Raw genomic sequence first — 18,876 nt, forward strand, 5'->3', positions numbered from 1 at the left:
CGAGGGATTGCCCTCAGCTCTTCCTTCTATTTGATTTCTGGTCGTCACTGTTTAGCGAGGGATTGCCCTCAGCTCTTCCTTCTTGTTGGATTTGGTATTTGAATTTATAATTGTTTATGAATTTTGTTTCTCAGTTGTTTTTTTGTATCAGCTTTCACCTTTACAGTTTTTAAATTTTTTGTATCAGCTTTCACTTTCACAGTTTTTAAATTTTTTGTTTAACTTTGTAAATTGTTTGGATTTATTTTTTAGACCGTTTAGTTTTTTGTTAAACCGAAGGTTTATTATGTCGATTACTAATTAGCAGATTGGTGTAATTAAAAGGGGATTTCATTTATTAATTTCCTCCTTTTATTTTTAACACAAACTTTTTTGTCGGTTGGGTTTTTATTAGACCACGCAAGTTCCTTTTCACTTTAAAACCGTTGGTTATTTATTTTAAAGCTTTATTTAGAACAAATTAGGCGTGGCCACACGTTGGGCGCCAATTAATAACTTCACTTGTGAAATATTTAACAAAATTTATTTTTATTTTTTATTCACTAAGTTTAAACTTCACAACATTTCCTTAGTATCGACTTTTATTCTTGGCGGTTCACAATTAACTTCTTATACAACCGATCTTCTCGGATGCAAAAACGGACTGGCTGGCCAAGGGCCGCTTATCTGATAATCAAACCTCGGTTTAAGAGAATTGGGGAACTCTTTAAGAGTTGGACAAGGGTTGGACTCAAGAGAGTCGGGAAATCGGATGATCTAATTCTCTGCTCAATTGCCAAACGGATTACGCTGCAGTTTTGGGGCTCGCCGGGTGTTGACCGGATGCTTGTGTTTACATTATCTGGACCCAGCTTAGTTTATGTTAGGAGGACTGCGGCGCAATTGAATCTTAATAATGAACTTCGATTGAAGTGGGGGAGCTAATTGAGATTCTGTGGGAACGCTGAGTAAGGGGATCCCAGCTAAGAATTGTTTATAAGAAATTGTTTACGACTTGGGTAAGGCGGCTGGGCGCTCGAGCTGGAAAGCGTTCTCAGCTAAGAGTTTGTTTATAAATTGGGTAAAGAGGCTGGGATCATGAGCTGGATAACTTGCATGAGTCCCACAATGGGCCGCTCAATGTCAGTCAGAGCACCAGTAATAGACGTTGGGGTGACGTTGTTGAAGGCGCCTTATATGTCTAGAAACGCTGCCAGAGAGTATTCCGTATTGCGGAAACCTCTCTGTATACTAAATACTAGAAAGTGGAGGGCGGTATCTGTTGATCTGCCCTTATAGTACGCGTGCTGTGCGTCAGAGAGTAGGTTTGGGTTGATGGTTAGCCTGATATGGATGTCAATTAGCCTTTCCAGGGTCTTGAACAAGAAGGAAGAGAGACTTATCGGGCAAATGTCCTTTGGGTTTGAGTGGGAGGGTTTGCTGGCTTTCGGTATAAAAATTTCTGTAACGTCCAGGCAAATTGTTGGAATGTGGTTTAGAGCAAGGCAGCCGTGAAAGATGGCTGGTTAGGGATATATCTAGTCTCCGTTATATCTAGTCTCCGTAACCCGTCCGGGCCGGGGGATCTGAAGGGCTTAAAAGAGTTTAAAACCCACTTAATGCGGTCAGGGTTCCAGATGTTTTCTATACTCTGGTCGTCAAGGTTCCCCTTATGTAGAGGTCCTCCACTACTTGGGTGTTTTTAGGGAAGTGGGTGTCTAACAGTAGTTCAAGGGTTTCCTTTATGTTTTCCGTCCAGCTGTCAGCATTGGATTTTAGGTAGCTAATGGTTGCTGGAGATTTTGCTAAAATTCTTCTGAGTCTGGATGCCTCCGCAGTAGATTCTATGCTACTACAGAAATTAGCCCATGCTCTTCGTTTTGATATTCTTATTTCCTTTTTGTATAGGCTTAGCTTTGTATGGTATAAGTTCTAGGAAGAATCGCTATTGTTGTATTTAGCTCTATTGAAGTAAGTTCTACACTCTCTTTTAAGGTTCGCCAGGGCTATGTTCCACCCTGGGGGTTTGTGCTTTGTATTGACTGTTCTGCTTGGGCAAGACCTTTTTATGGCCTCACCGCAGATGTCAGTGAAAGTATTAACTAGGTTATCTAATTCTCGACCGTTGAGTACGTGCGTCGGTGGAGCGTGTAGGTTCCTATTGAGGAGATTTTTGTAGTATCCATAGTTGGTTAATCTTAGATTAGTAATGTTCTCGGCGGGAGGACAGTCTAGAATTATTGTAAATTCTATGTATCGGTGGTCTGAGAATGAGTGCTCGATCCCCACTTTCCACGCTTCTAGCTGGTTAAGTAGGGGATCACATATTTGTGTAATGTCTAAGAATTCCCTCTTATTTCTAGTGATGAAAGTTGGGTCATTACCTTTGTTGCAGATGAATAGATTTGATTGACGGAGATAGTCGTAGACTAACTCACCCCTTTCGTTTGTGTTTATACTTCCCCATTGTGTGTGGTGTGAGGTAGCGTCCCCACCCAGGATGAGTTCCTTAGATGAGTGAGTATGTATGAGTTGTTGTGTAGTGATGTCTGGTAGTGGCTCTTCGTAGTCGTGAGCCAGATAAAATGATGCAATGGTGTGATGAGTGTTTTCGTTTAGCTCCAGTCTGACCGTGGTGAGGTCGCCTTCGCTAAACTGTGGAATAAGAAATGCGTTAAAGTGTGTCTTTGCACTTTGCTTTTACCCTTACCCTTGGTGTAAAATAGCTTGTATAGGGGGGTTTATTTTTAAAGATAATAACAATAAAAAACCTAACCTAACCTAAACAAATTTTATTTTTAACTGTTCTTTATTTTACACTTTCCAAAATAGTGGTCATAATTTAGAATATTTTTAAGGTTTAGTTTGTATTTTTATATGGGCATATCCGCCAAATGGTAAATCAGGACCGAAAAAAATAATCTTCATAATCATCGTATTTTTTGTGTATTTTCATAAAGAAATGGTCATATTTTCATAATACAGTGGAACCATAGCATATTTCATTTGTATTTGTTGAAAACAGAAAAAATGTACTTTGCCAATATTATGAAAATGGTAGCTCAATAAACGCCATAAAGAGCTAAAAAAAATGATATAGATAAGGAAACACAAAATTCAGAAAACGTTTTTTTTTTCTTTTTCTTAGTTGCACCCGTGGAAATGCACAAATACAATTATTATAAAACTTTTTTAGTCCCTTCAGTTCCGAAATTAAAGTTTCACTCGTGCATTTCTATGGCAGCTATATAATATAGTCGTCCGATTTTGATAAAATTAAATTCCAAATTCAGAACTAATTTAAAACTGTTATTTCCAAGCGTAGGAGGTTATATGTTAAAAAACACCAAAGATACAATTTTCAAAAGTCCACGATCTCGTACAGGCAGACAGTCGATTGAAGATACGCGAGATAGCTGAAACAGTAGGCATGTCAAAAGACCGCGTGAGTCATATCCTGCTTGAAATTTTGGGCATGAGAAAGCTGTCGGCCCGATGGGTGCCGCATTTGCTCACTCCGGACAACAAACGCAACCGTGAGACCACTTCAGAGCAGTGTTTGACGCTGTTTAAGCGCAATCCGAAGGAGTTTCTGCGTCGTTTCGTGACCGTCGACAAGGAAAAGTCGAAACAGTGGACTTCACCCGACGAACCTGCTCCGAAGGAGGCGAAGACTGTCCCATCGGCCGGACAGGTGATGGCCACCGTTTTTTTGGGATTCACAAGGTGTGATCTACATCGACTATGCCGAATTATTGGGCCGATTCGCCGCTGAACTGCACAAAATACGGCCCCATTTGGCGAAGAATAAAGTGCTCTTCCATCATGACAACGCACCGGCTCACACTTTCGCCCTCGCCAAGGCCAAATTGGTCGAATTGGGCTACGAACTGCTACCCCATCCACCATATTCTCCAGATTTGGCCCCATGTGACTTCTTTTTGTTTCAAAACTTGAAAAGGTCACTCGCTGGACAGAAATTTGCGTCGAATGAGGAGGTCGTCGCCGCCACAGAGGCCAATTTTGCAGACCTCGAGAAAACGTATTTTTCAGACGGGCTAAAGAAGTTTGAGCATCGCTGGGTCAAGTGTATGGAGCTAAAATGAGATTATGTTGAGAAATAAATCGCCACTTTTCCAAAATTTTCGTTTCTCATTTGGAGGCTCAGTACTTATCGGACCAAAGAAAGAAGACTTTTGGGAAAGTTTCAGCCCGATAGCTATAAAACTGAGAGACTAGTTTGCGTAGAAACGGACGGACAGACGGACATGGCTAGATCGACTCGTCTAGTGATGCTGATCAAGAATATATATAATTTACGGGGTCGAAAACGTCTCCTTCACTTCGTTGCAAACTTCTGACTGAAATCATAATAATAATGAAATCATAGATAATGAAAAATGCTTTTTTTCTTAAAAAATTGATTTAATTGGTCTAATAACACAGGAAAACAAAATTGAACTTTGGGAAATATCCACGAAACATTTCTAGTTTTCCATGATAATTATGTGCTCCTGACCAAAAGTCCCATATAAACTTTTTTTCGTCACCTACAGGTTCCGCGGAATAGCTAAGAATACAAATAAGCGATGTTTGCTGACATTTTGAATGGCCTAAATATTTGGGTTTATAATATTTTCGCTGCAACACAGACTCAATGCATGACGGCATTGCTGAAAAAAAATAGTCCCTATCTTATACCATTGTCCAAGTCTTTGGAATTTGACCTCAAAATCGGACCATTAGTCAATAAGTTAGCAATTTAACCTTTTAAAGGTTTATGATAGTCGAGCCACTCGACTATAAGGAAATATCTATATATTATTTATATAATAAACTTCTACGAATTATAAATTTCAGATATTGGATTTTTCGATCATGGGGTCGAATCGGAACTAGTATTGGAAGCTCAAAGATTGAGGAGTTTGGCACAAGTGACTCTGCCAAAAGAAAGTTTAAGGAAGTATATGCCGACAAAACTGGAAATGAATTCGATAAGCGAGACAGCTTTGTTAAAATAACTGGATGTATGTACCCAATAGAAATTCAATATGATGAAGACCAAAAGTTATTAACCCATAGCACCGTTTTTAATAATTCTAAGTTAGACCCTTCACTGCAAAATTTAATAACGCTAATATTTGATGTTGATTCTATGAAGAGGACATTGATGGAGTTTCATATTGATATGGATAAAATGCCGTTGGGAAAGCTCAGTGCCCATCAGATAAAATCTGCGTATAGTGTGGTGTACGAAATTTTTAAGTTAATAGAAACCGGATCTACAAATGCAAAACTAATTGATGCTACAAATAGATTTTATACGCTAATTCCTCATAACTTTGGAGTTCAATCTCCGTCATTAATTGAAACCTATAATCAAGTCGAAGACTTGCGCCAAATGCTTGATTCATTGGCTGAGATTGAAGTTGCTTATAGCTTAATTAAAACCGAAGATGCAACTAATAACATTAATCCATTAGATAATCATTATGCACAGCTAAAAACTCAATTATTCCCACTGGATAAAAATAGTGAAGAGTTCTCCATTCTAAGCAAGTATGTTAAGAACACTCATGCATCTACACATAGCTCTTATAGTTTACAGATTATAGATGTGTTCAAAGTAGCTCGCCAAGGAGAAGCAAGGCGTTATAAACCATTTAAGAAGCTACATAATAGAAAGTTGCTATGGCATGGGTCTCGTTTAACCAATTTTGTTGGTATTTTATCACACGGCTTAAAAATCGCGCCCCCAGAAGCGCCACCATCGGGCTATATGTTTGGCAAAGGTATTTATTTTGCTGATATGGTGTCAAAATCAGCAAATTATTGTTGCACAAATCAACATAACTCAACTGGGTTAATGCTTCTTTCTGAAGTGGCTTTGGGAGATATGATGGAATGCACAGCAGCAAAATACGTTACAAAATTACCAAAAGATAAACATAGTTGCTTTGGTCATGGGCGCACGATGCCAGATCCAAGTAAGAGCTATTTTAGAAATGATGGTGTTGAAATACCAATAGGTAAAGCAGTTACCAATTCAAATTTTGATTCATCGTTATTATACAATGAGTATATAGTATATGATGTTGCGCAGGTTAATGTTCAGTATTTGTTTCGTATGGAATTCAAGTATAATTATTAAAAAAGTGTAAATAAAAATAATTTTTATGTTATTATTAAATAAAATGTACTTACAAAATAGTATTTTATATTATTTATTTATTTAGTAGTATTCTTCAACCCGTAAATTCCAAGGAAATTAACCGCAATTTTGGAAACAGGAACAGGTGGGTTTTAAGCCATTTTTAATTAGAAAGTAAAAGCGCTTGTTAGTTGGTCAAAACATTTGACAAGCGAAACTGCCTATCATTCGAACGCCGACTCGAAATAATTTTTGGATTTTTAACTAAGCTACAGCCGGAAATAAAATAGTCCTACCCATGTAGCTGCGGTCAAAATAACATTAGTGTCTCCAACATTCATCTTTAAAAGTGACGTGCGCTTAATAAAAAAAAGATGGATTGTTTTGTTAAATTTGATATCTTACGATAAAAGAATTGATAAAAATGTAAAATAAAAACTTTTTTAAGATGATAAATAAACGAATAAACTGGCATATTAAAAAAATTGCTTAGAAGTCACACTAAAATAAATAATTTTAATTAATTTTGAATTGGAATTTAGTTATACCCGTTACTCGTAGAGTAAAAGGGTATACTAGGTTCGTCGGAAAGTATGTAACAGGTAGAAGGAAGCGTCTTGATCAGGATCACCAGCCGAGTCGATCTAGCTATGTCCGTCTGTCCGTATGAACGTTGAGATCTCGGAAACTACTTGTCATGCAGATCTTCTTTTCAGAGCTTCTTGCGCAGCGAAAGCTTGTTTCAGCATGGTGCCACGCCCACTCTAACGCCCACAAACAGCGCAAAACTATGGCTCCTACAGTTTGGATGCTAGAATAAAAATTTTAATTGAAATGAAATGTTCTTATCAATACCTTACCAATACATTTCAGTTAAATCTTAATCTAGCATGAAAATTGTAGGCGTCACAGGCTTGGGCGGTTTGTGGGCGTTAAAGTGGGCGTGGCAAACTTTTTTTTGGGTCAATCGAAAGGTTTTGGTAGGAGCATCAAAACTGTGGGAGTAAAAGTTTTGGGAGGTTTGTGGGCGTTAGAGTGGGCGTGGCACATTGCTGAAACAAACTTGCACTGCGCAAGAAGCTCAGGAATCTGCACGTCAAATCTCAATAGCCTAGGTCTTGTAGTTTCCGAGATCTCAGCGTTCATCCGGTCAGACAGACGGACAGACGGAAAGACGGACAGACGGACATGGCTAGATCGACTCGGGTAGTGATCCTAATCAAGAATATATATACTTTATGAGGGGAAACGCTTACTTCTGCCTGTTACATACTTTCCTTTTACTCTACGAGTAACGGGTATAATAAGAAAACCCCATTTAATTTTAGCCGCGGAACACAACAAGGAAAATTATTAAAAACCATTGATTTAGTATGTCTTAGGCTAGCATTTTTTTCCAAGTACGGGAATAAAGCAAATAAAATCTAAAAAAAATACCTTACAGCTATGTATGGGTTTCTTTTACAAGCGGGAAAAAATGTTACATTTTAAATATAACTTTTTTTAACAAAATATTTTCAGTTTTAAAAACATAATGAGCCAATCCGACTTAAAGGTTTTATTCCTGGTCCTAGCGCCCTCTTCTACAAAGAATCCACAGGAGTATTGGGTTTTCAATAATATCACTTGCGTGAACGAGAATTTTATTAACCATGGCTGTCTTGGGTAGTCAAGGATATTTATCTATTATATTTTCTGCCGTTTCATAGCAACAAAGAATAGTTGGCATAAACACAAATTGCAATATTTCTGTAAAAATAAGAGAACTGTTTTATGGAAGTTTTGTAACATTCACTCTGGTGCTGCAAAATTCTGAAGAGAAAGAGTTGCTGAGGTCGGCAAAAAATATCCCTGCCGTAAACTTTTTGCACAATTGCAACATTAAATGCAGTGGTATTTAAAGCTAAAACGTTTTGTTAGATATCTCGGATCAATAATCTATCTTTCCAAAGCACAACGAACAAAATAAAGAATGTTCAGATCTCATCTCAATAAATAACTTATTTTTGCATACCATAACAACCCAGCTGGTGTTAGTCAGAACAGGGGCCAAAATGATATAGGTTAGAATATACTATGTTACTTTAAATTTTGATGATGCAATTATAAATATTCAACGCCAACGGAAATGATAAAAATATCTTTTGCATATAAAGCAACCGCAAAGTATTTTTTAGTAATTAATGTTCGTGCTTTCGGATTCAAATCCGCCATCCAAATTTGCGTAAAGTTTCCGTGAGAATTTTTTGGAAGTTTAAAGAGTAACAACAAAAGGAAACTCAAATACGTGTAGTTGCTTCGAAAGTGAGTCTTAGAACAGGTCTGGGAAATTCGAATCCGTGGCAATCTTTCCAAAGTGAAAACTGGAACAGGGCCGATAAGAATAATGCTGAAGTTTTTTATCTCATCGAAAATCTGTGGTGCATAAAATGTTCCTTTATTCGTGCTACCGAATCCTCCGACTTTTGGTTTACCTATTTTGACGAAAGTTTTTCTCAAAATTAATGTTGAATAATGATTACCTTTCACCCGTTATTCTCTTTTCTTCATCATTGGAAATGATGGATTGCAGATGGTATAATGAATTCAGTCAAAAGTTTGCAACGCAGTGAAGGAGACGTTTCCGACCCCATAAAATAGACGAGTCGATCTAGCCATGTCCGTCTTTCCGTCCGTTTCTACGCAAACTAGTCTCTCACTTTTAAAGCTATTGGGCTGAAACTTTCCCAAAAGTCGGAACCAGCCGGATCGGACCTCTAAATCTTATAGCTCCCTTAGGAATAATCGGTGTGGTGGTGTTTTGGTGTTTTTTAACATATAACCTCCTAAGCTTGGAAATAACATTTTTTAATTAGTTTTGAATTTATAATTAAATTTTATCAAAATCGGACGACTATATCATATAGCTGCCATAGGAACAATCGGAAAATTGGTGGGAAAATAATATGAAACAAATTATAGCTTCGGTGTTTTCCGACATATTATCTTATACTATTGGGAACATAATTGTTTGTATTTTTAAATTTAATAATTATAACTGCAAGGGTATACAAGCTTCGGCTTCCTTTCTTGTTTAAAACTGTTTTATAACTCTCCCTTACGATAAATTCTAAAAGTAAAATACAGCAATGAAGCGGACTCAAGACGTACTTTAAGTGGTCCTGATTTGGCAAAAACTTTTCACACTTTATGTTTTTCTTGCTAAGAAAAATCTAATGGAGTCGCCCCACAAATGGGCCAAGATTGGCTTGATCTAGTGCACGTCAGTGTGTTTAATAATTTTCCATATATTACTGTCAAGTATAAACGGAACTTTATAAAACCGTTTTCCCATTTTCAAAAACAAATTTGAAAGATTGCAAACACTTAATATGCTCTTTCAAGTTTGTATGCTCATTTATTATGCGTTCCTTCGTTTCCTTTATGAATTCAGGTTGTCCACTTGTGCGACAATCTTTAGCAAATGTCTTTGCTATCTATCTATTAAATATTGCCTGCTTTTTCACTCGCTTGGTCGCGGCAGAACTCAAAATTTCGAACAACTCCATATTGGCTGTGACCTATAAAGGTAAATTGAGACGAAAGTGCACATTTAGATTACATTCATATGAACAAGAATTGAACTACCTACAGCACAGCGTACATATTAAGATGAAACTAAATGAAACTCACTTTATATCTCTATTTAAATTTTAGTTATTTTTATTAGTTTGTTTCTCTAAAGTGGCTATTAAAAACACTAAGTTTTGGGGACTGTATGATCAAATCCAAACATATAGTACAAACCACTCTCCTTCAAAGCAATTATAACATGTTTTATAAAAACATAGCTTTCGTGCGCCCGTAACTCCGGATTTCTTTTACGTGACAATAAAGTTTGATGTTATCTAAACACAATGATGTCATTAGATCTTAATATAAACGATTTTCGAAAAATGAATTTTTGGCCACAGAAAGTGCCAGTTAGCCTGTAGTGCACCTTCCTGGCGCTATCTTCCGTCCGCTTCTTAACTGGTCTTCCCACCACCCCAGTCCCACTGGAACGATTATTTCAACTGTTCCCCGTGTTTACTGTTCCGCGTCCTCTATTTTTGTAGGGTACTTTAATACGTCACAAAAGCTATAAGCCCCTAAAATATATAGAAAACCTACGTGGCCACTAGGATCCGATATGTCTACCAGGGGCCCCAAACAGTTCCATAACTCCAAAAGTGTTTATATTATCGTTTTTCTTTACGGAAACTTAGTTAATGACAAAGAAAAATTATAACCCATAATCCACATTTTTGGGGCAAAACTTAAAACAACATTTTTAATGTAATAGATATAAACCGCTGCTCCGATCAAGCGATATTTTTTTTTGCTTAAGAAGTCTTAAGATGATAAAAAATAAGAAAGCCTCATTTAATTTCAGCCCAGGAACACAACAAGAACAACAAGGAAGAACGCTATAAAGGGACCAAAGGGAAATGGAGATATGAATGAGATTGAATGCGCCACCTACCGGCGGTAGACAGATTTAAGCGTTATGGGCGTTAGGTACAAGGCTACGGAATCTAAATCTGAGAGCCTAATTCTCTATCTTTGATAGTTTCCGAGATATCCACGTTTATATTAACGATTTTTTGAAGTTTGTGGGCAATTTGTGGGCGTTAAAGTGGGCGTGGCAATTTTTTTTTTGGGTCAATCGATAGGTATTGATGTGAACAAAACATTTCAGTTAAAATTTTTATTCTAGCATGAATATTGTGGGCACCACAGTTTTGAGCGGTTTGTGGGCGTTAGAGTGAGCGTGGCACTCTGCTGAAACAAACTTGCGCTGCGCAGGAATCTCAGGAATCTGCATGCCTAATCCCAGTATTGTAGCTTGTATAGTATCCGAGATCTCAGCGTTCACGGACAGACGGACATGGCTAAATCGACTCGGCTAGTAATCCTGATGGGGTCGGAAACGCTTCCTTCTGCCTGTTACATACTTTCTGACGAATCTAGTATACCCTTTTACTCTACGAGTAACGGGTATAACCATACGACTCTCAGAGAAGTTCGAGACCAAACATCTTAAAGACCCCACAAAGTCTATTTTACTGGGCCTGCGGGCAAGACAAGATACTGTTGTCGAAGAAGAGACGGAAACAAACGAAGCTCTGGGTAGCAAGTGGGACCTCCAGGGACACAAATAAACATTACCCCCTCCCAACAAGCCTATCTTTCGACATTAGACGGATTGTCGCCCGCGTCAGTTTTAAAGGAAGCCCTTTTTTTTCTATAAGTGCAACACGACATTTTAGTGAAGAGGGCTAACAGCACCGATATTCGCGAGAGATCGTCAGTTACATACAATAGGAAAGGCCAAAAACAGGCCAACGCAAACAAAAACAAGGAAGAACGTTATAGTCGAGTACCTCGACTATCAGATACCAATGGCCGAACACAGCAAGCAGTATACGGCCCTTACCGTCCCAAGACCCCGATTATCCCAATGGAAAGTGATGCCAGTCATCAGATCTCGCAATTAAATGCTGACCGATTCGAGTGGTTTCAAATTAAGTGTTTCTCTCTGACATTGAGCAAAGAATCCAAGGGCAACCGATTGAATTGTTCATTTAAAAATTTTGCTCGCGCTTAGGCGATGAGTAGTTGTTTCCGTTCTTTTTTGGTCGCCTCATTTAAATAGTCTTTTGCGCATGTATGTGTGTTAGTGGTGATCCTTTTACCTAACACATGGGACGTGAATTCAATAAAAAGTGCATCAATTTTATTAATTTAAAAGATCGACAACAAATCAGAGTGTAAATTATGGGGATTGAAACTAGCAGGCAATCATTTTACAAATTTTAAACGCATTTTAATTACGTAACGTGGAGAAATATTTAAAGACTGCGACAGCGAAGGGGACACCGACTTTAAAGTTGTAAAGAAAAAAAACAAGGAAGAACGCTATAGTCGAGTACCTCGACTATCAGATACCCGTTACTAAGCTAAAGGGACAAAGGGAAATGAAGATATGCAAGCAGCAAAGCAAGACTGAAATGCGCCACCTACCCCTAATCACAATATACTCGTGTGGTTATGTAGGCGGTGGATAGATTTAAGCGTCATGGGCGTTATTGTGGGCATGGCAAACTTTTTTTTTGGGTTAATCGATGGGTATTGACGAGACTAATACATTTCAGTTATCATTTTTTTTCTAGTATGAAAATTGTGGGCGCCACAGGTTTGGGCGGCTTGTGGGCGTTAGAGTGGTCGTGTCATACTCGTGTAACAAACTTGCGCTGCGTACAAGGCTACGGAATCTAAATCTGAAATCCCAATTGTCAATCTTTGATAGTTTCCGAGATATCCGCGTTCATATTTACGGTTTTTTTGGGCCAATCGATAGGTATTGATGAGAACAATACATTTCGGTACAAATTTTTATTATAGCATCAAAACGCAGAAGCCACAGTTTTGGGCGGTTTGTGGGCGTTAGGGTGGGCGTGGCACATTGCTGAAACAAACTTGCACTGCGCAAGAAGCTCAGGAATCTGCACGTCAAATCTCAATAGCCTAGGTCTTGTAGTTTCCGAGATCTCAGCGTTCATCCGGTCAGACAGACGGACAGACGGAAAGACGGACAGACGGACATGGCTAGATCGACTCGGGTAGTGATCCTAATCAAGAATATATATACTTTATGAGGGGAAACGCTTACTTCTGCCTGTTACATACTTTCCTTTTACTCTTCGAGTAACGGGTATAATAAGAAAACCCCATTTAATTTTAGCCGCGGAACACAACAAGGAAAATTATTAAAAACCATTGATTTAGTATGTCTTAGGCTAGCATTTTTTTCCAAGTACGGGAATAAAGCAAATAAAATCTAAAAAAAATACCTTACAGCTATGTATGGGTTTCTTTTACAAGCGGGAAAAAATGTTACATTTTAAATTTAACTTTTTTTAACAAAATATTTTCAGTTTTAAAAACATAATGAGCCAATCCGACTTAAAGGTTTTATTCCTGGTCCTAGCGCCCTCTTCTACAAAGAATCCACAGGAGTATTGGGTTTTCAATAATATCACTTGCGTGAACGAGAATTTTATTAACCATGGCTGTCTTGGGTAGTCAAGGATATTTATCTATTATATTTTCTGCCGTTTCATAGCAACAAAGAATAGTTGGCATAAACACAAATTGCAATATTTCTGTAAAAATAAGAGAACTGTTTTATGGAAGTTTTGTAACATTCACTCTGGTGCTGCAAAATTCTGAAGAGAAAGAGTTGCTGAGGTCGGCAAAAAATATCCCTGCCGTAAACTTTTTGCACAATTGCAACATTAAATGCAGTGGTATTTAAAGCTAAAACGTTTTGTTAGATATCTCGGATCAATAATCTATCTTTCCAAAGCACAACGAACAAAATAAAGAATGTTCAGATCTCATCTCAATAAATAACTTATTTTTGCATACCATAACAACCCAGCTGGTGTTAGTCAGAACAGGGGCCAAAATGATATAGGTTAGAATATACTATGTTACTTTAAATTTTGATGATGCAATTATAAATATTCAACGCCAACGGAAATGATAAAAATATCTTTTGCATATAAAGCAACCGCAAAGTATTTTTTAGTAATTAATGTTCGTGCTTTCGGATTCAAATCCGCCATCCAAATTTGCGTAAAGTTTCCGTGAGAATTTTTTGGAAGTTTAAAGAGTAACAACAAAAGGAAACTCAAATACGTGTAGTTGCTTCGAAAGTGAGTCTTAGAACAGGTCTGGGAAATTCGAATCCGTGGCAATCTTTCCAAAGTGAAAACTGGAACAGGGCCGATAAGAATAATGCTGAAGTTTTTTATCTCATCGAAAATCTGTGGTGCATAAAATGTTCCTTTATTCGTGCTACCGAATCCTCCGACTTTTGGTTTACCTATTTTGACGAAAGTTTTTCTCAAAATTAATGTTGAATAATGATTACCTTTCACCCGTTATTCTCTTTTCTTCATCATTGGAAATGATGGATTGCAGATGGTATAATGAATTCAGTCAAAAGTTTGCAACGCAGTGAAGGAGACGTTTCCGACCCCATAAAATAGACGAGTCGATCTAGCCATGTCCGTCTTTCCGTCCGTTTCTACGCAAACTAGTCTCTCACTTTTAAAGCTATTGGGCTGAAACTTTCCCAAAAGTCGGAACCAGCCGGATCGGACCTCTAAATCTTATAGCTCCCTTAGGAATAATCGGTGTGGTGGTGTTTTGGTGTTTTTTAACATATAACCTCCTAAGCTTGGAAATAACATTTTTTAATTAGTTTTGAATTTATAATTAAATTTTATCAAAATCGGACGACTATATCATATAGCTGCCATAGGAACAATCGGAAAATTGGTGGGAAAATAATATGAAACAAATTATAGCTTCGGTGTTTTCCGACATATTATCTTATACTATTGGGAACATAATTGTTTGTATTTTTAAATTTAATAATTATAACTGCAAGGGTATACAAGCTTCGGCTTCCTTTCTTGTTTAAAACTGTTTTATAACTCTCCCTTACGATAAATTCTAAAAGTAAAATACAGCAATGAAGCGGACTCAAGACGTACTTTAAGTGGTCCTGATTTGGCAAAAACTTTTCACACTTTATGTTTTTCTTGCTAAGAAAAATCTAATGGAGTCGCCCCACAAATGGGCCAAGATTGGCTTGATCTAGTGCACGTCAGTGTGTTTAATAATTTTCCATATATTACTGTCAAGTATAAACGGAACTTTATAAAACCGTTTTCCCATTTTCAAAAACAAATTTAAAAGATTGCAAACACTTAATATGCTCTTTCAAGTTTGTATGCTCATTTATTATGCGTTCCTTCGTTTCCTTTATGAATTCAGGTTGTCCACTTGTGCGACAATCTTTAGCAAATGTCTTTGCTATCTATCTATTAAATATTGCCTGCTTTTTCACTCGCTTGGTCGCGGCAGAACTCAAAATTTCGAACAACTCCATATTGGCTGTGACCTATAAAGGTAAATTGAGACGAAAGTGCACATTTAGATTACATTCATATGAACAAGAATTGAACTACCTACAGCACAGCGTACATATTAAGATGAAACTAAATGAAACTCACTTTATATCTCTATTTAAATTTTAGTTATTTTTATTAGTTTGTTTCTCTAAAGTGGCTATTAAAAACACTAAGTTTTGGGGACTGTATGATCAAATCCAAACATATAGTACAAACCACTCTCCTTCAAAGCAATTATAACATGTTTTATAAAAACATAGCTTTCGTGCGCCCGTAACTCCGAATTTCTTTTACGTGACAATAAAGTTTGATGTTATCTAAACACAATGATGTCATTAGATCTTAATATAAACGATTTTCGAAAAATGAATTTTTGGCCACAGAAAGTGCCAGTTAGCCTGTAGTGCACCTTCCTGGCGCTATCTTCCGTCCGCTTCTTAACTGGTCTTCCCACCACCCCAGTCCCACTGGAACGATTATTTCAACTGTTCCCCGTGTTTACTGTTCCGCGTCCTCTATTTTTGTAGGGTACTTTAATACGTCACAAAAGCTATAAGCCCCTAAAATATATAGAAAACCTACGTGGCCACTAGGATCCGATATGTCTACCAGGGGCCCCAAACAGTTCCATAACTCCAAAAGTGTTTATATTATCGTTTTTCTTTACGGAAACTTAGTTAATGACAAAGAAAAATTATAACCCATAATCCACATTTTTGGGGCAAAACTTAAAACAACATTTTTAATGTAATAGATATAAACCGCTGCTCCGATCAAGCGATATTTTTTTTTGCTTAAGAAGTCTTAAGATGATAAAAAATAAGAAAGCCTCATTTAATTTCAGCCCAGGAACACAACAAGAACAACAAGGAAGAACGCTATAAAGGGACCAAAGGGAAATGGAGATATGAATGAGATTGAATGCGCCACCTACCGGCGGTAGACAGATTTAAGCGTTATGGGCGTTAGGTACAAGGCTACGGAATCTAAATCTGAGAGCCTAATTCTCTATCTTTGATAGTTTCCGAGATATCCACGTTTATATTAACGATTTTTTGAAGTTTGTGGGCAATTTGTGGGCGTTAAAGTGGGCGTGGCAATTTTTTTTTGGGTCAATCGATAGGTATTGATGTGAACAAAACATTTCAGTTAAAATTTTTATTCTAGCATGAATATTGTGGGCACCACAGTTTTGAGCGGTTTGTGGGCGTTAGAGTGAGCGTGGCACTCTGCTGAAACAAACTTGCGCTGCGCAGGAATCTCAGGAATCTGCATGCCTAATCCCAGTATTGTAGCTTGTATAGTATCCGAGATCTCAGCGTTCACGGACAGACGGACATGGCTAAATCGACTCGGCTAGTAATCCTGATGGGGTCGGAAACGCTTCCTTCTGCCTGTTACATACTTTCTGACGAATCTAGTATACCCTTTTACTCTACGAGTAACGGGTATAACCATACGACTCTCAGAGAAGTTCGAGACCAAACATCTTAAAGACCCCACAAAGTCTATTTTACTGGGCCTGCGGGCAAGACAAGATACTGTTGTCGAAGAAGAGACGGAAACAAACGAAGCTCTGGGTAGCAAGTGGGACCTCCAGGGACACAAATAAACATTACCCCCTCCCAACAAGCCTATCTTTCGACATTAGACGGATTGTCGCCCGCGTCAGTTTTAAAGGAAGCCCTTTTTTTTCTATAAGTGCAACACGACATTTTAGTGAAGAGGGCTAACAGCACCGATATTCGCGAGAGATCGTCAGTTACATACAATAGGAAAGGCCAAAAACAGGCCAACGCAAACAAAAACAAGGAAGAACGCTATAGTCGAGTACCTCGACTATCAGATACCCGTTACTCAGCTATATGGAGATATGCAAGCAGCAAAGCGAGATTAAAATGCGCCACCTACCGGCGGTATACAGATTTAAGCGTTATGGGCGTTAGAGTGGGCGTGGCAAATTTTTTTTTGGATCAATCGATAGGTATCGACGAGACCAATACATTTCAGTTAAAATTTTTTATCTAGCATGAAAATTGTGGGCGTCACAGGTTTTCGCGGTTTGTGGGCGTTAAAGTGGGCGTGGCAAACTTTTTTTTGGGTCAATCGATAGGTATTGATGAGAACAATACATTTCAGTTAAAATTTTTATTCTAGCATCAAAACTGTAGGAGCCACAGTTTTGGGCGGTTTGTGGGCGTTAGAGTGGGCGTGGCACTGTGCTGAAACAAACTTGCGCTGCGCAGGAATCTCAGGAATCTGCGTGCCTAATCCCAGTATTGTAACTCTCATAGTTTCCGAGATCTCAGCGTTCATACGGACAGACGGACAGACGGACAGACGGACAGACGGACAGACGGACAGACGGACATGGCTAGATCGACTCGGCTAGTGATCCTGATCAAGAATATATATACTTTGTGGGGTCGGAAACGCTTCCTTCTGCCTGTTACATACTTTCCGACGAATCTAGTATACCCTTTTACTCTACGAGTAACGGGTATAACAAGGAAGAACGTTATAGTCGAGTACCTCGACTATCAGATACCAATGGCCGAACACAGCAAGCAGTATACGGCCCTTACCGTCCCAAGACCCCGATTATCCCAATGGAAAGTGATGCCAGTCATCAGATCTCGCAATTAAGTGCTGACCGATTCGAGTGGTTTCAAATTAAGTGTTTCTCTCTGACATTGAGCAAAGAATCCAAGGGCAACCGATTGAATTGTTCATTTAAAAATTTTGCTCGCGCTTAGGCGATGAGTAGTTGTTTCCGTTCTTTTTTGGTCGCCTCATTTAAATAGTCTTTTGCGCATGTATGTGTGTTAGTGGTGATCCTTTTACCTAACACATGGGACGTGAATTCAATAAAAAGTGCATCAATTTTATTAATTTAAAAGATCGACAACAAATCAGAGTGTAAATTATGGGGATTGAAACTAGCAGGCAATCATTTTACAAATTTTAAACGCATTTTAATTACGTAACGTGGAGAAATATTTAAAGACTGCGACAGCGAAGGGGACACCGACTTTAAAGTTGTAAAGAAAAAAAACAAGGAAGAACGCTATAGTCGAGTACCTCGACTATCAGATACCCGTTACTAAGCTAAAGGGACAAAGGGAAATGAAGATATGCAAGCAGCAAAGCAAGACTGAAATGCGCCACCTACCCCTAATCACAATATACTCGTGTGGTTATGTAGGCGGTGGATAGATTTAAGCGTCATGGGCGTTATTGTGGGCATGGCAAACTTTTTTTTTGGGTTAATCGATGGGTATTGACGAGACTAATACATTTCAGTTATCATTTTTTTTCTAGTATGAAAATTGTGGGCGCCACAGGTTTGGGCGGCTTGTGGGCGTTAGAGTGGTCGTGTCATACTCGTGTAACAAACTTGCGCTGCGTACAAGGCTACGGAATCTAAATCTGAAATCCCAATTGTCAATCTTTGATAGTTTCCGAGATATCCGCGTTCATATTTACGGTTTTTTTGGGCCAATCGATAGGTATTGATGAGAACAATACATTTCGGTACAAATTTGTATTATAGCATCAAAACGCAGAAGCCACAGTTTTGGGCGGTTTGTGGGCGTTAGGGTGGGCGTGGCACATTGCTGAAACAAACTTGCGCTGCGTAAGAAGCTCAGGAATCTGCATGCCTATTTCTTATAGTTTCCGAGATCTCAGCGTTCATCCGGTCAGACAGACGGGCATGGCTAAATCGACTAGTGATCC

General features: G+C 38.3%; 1 protein-coding gene across 6 annotated transcripts in view; it reads left to right on the forward strand.

Moving 5' to 3' along the window:
- The window catches only part of Parp1 (Poly-(ADP-ribose) polymerase), a 187,120-nt gene extending 180,928 nt beyond the window's left edge, over positions 1–6,192 (forward strand). For all 6 annotated transcript variants that reach the window (XM_070995913.1, XM_070995911.1, XM_070995910.1 and 3 more), the window contains one exon: positions 4,840–6,192. In XM_070995913.1, the coding sequence (XP_070852014.1) occupies positions 4,840–6,130 (1,291 nt within the window). In that variant the 3' untranslated portion in view covers positions 6,131–6,192. The remainder of the gene's footprint in view (positions 1–4,839) is intronic.
- Positions 6,193–18,876: the final 12,684 nt, after the last annotated feature.

The sequence above is a fragment of the Drosophila suzukii genome, chromosome 3 (assembly GCF_043229965.1).
Source record: "Drosophila suzukii chromosome 3, CBGP_Dsuzu_IsoJpt1.0, whole genome shotgun sequence".
In the NCBI taxonomy this organism is placed as follows: Eukaryota; Metazoa; Arthropoda; class Insecta; order Diptera; family Drosophilidae; genus Drosophila; species Drosophila suzukii.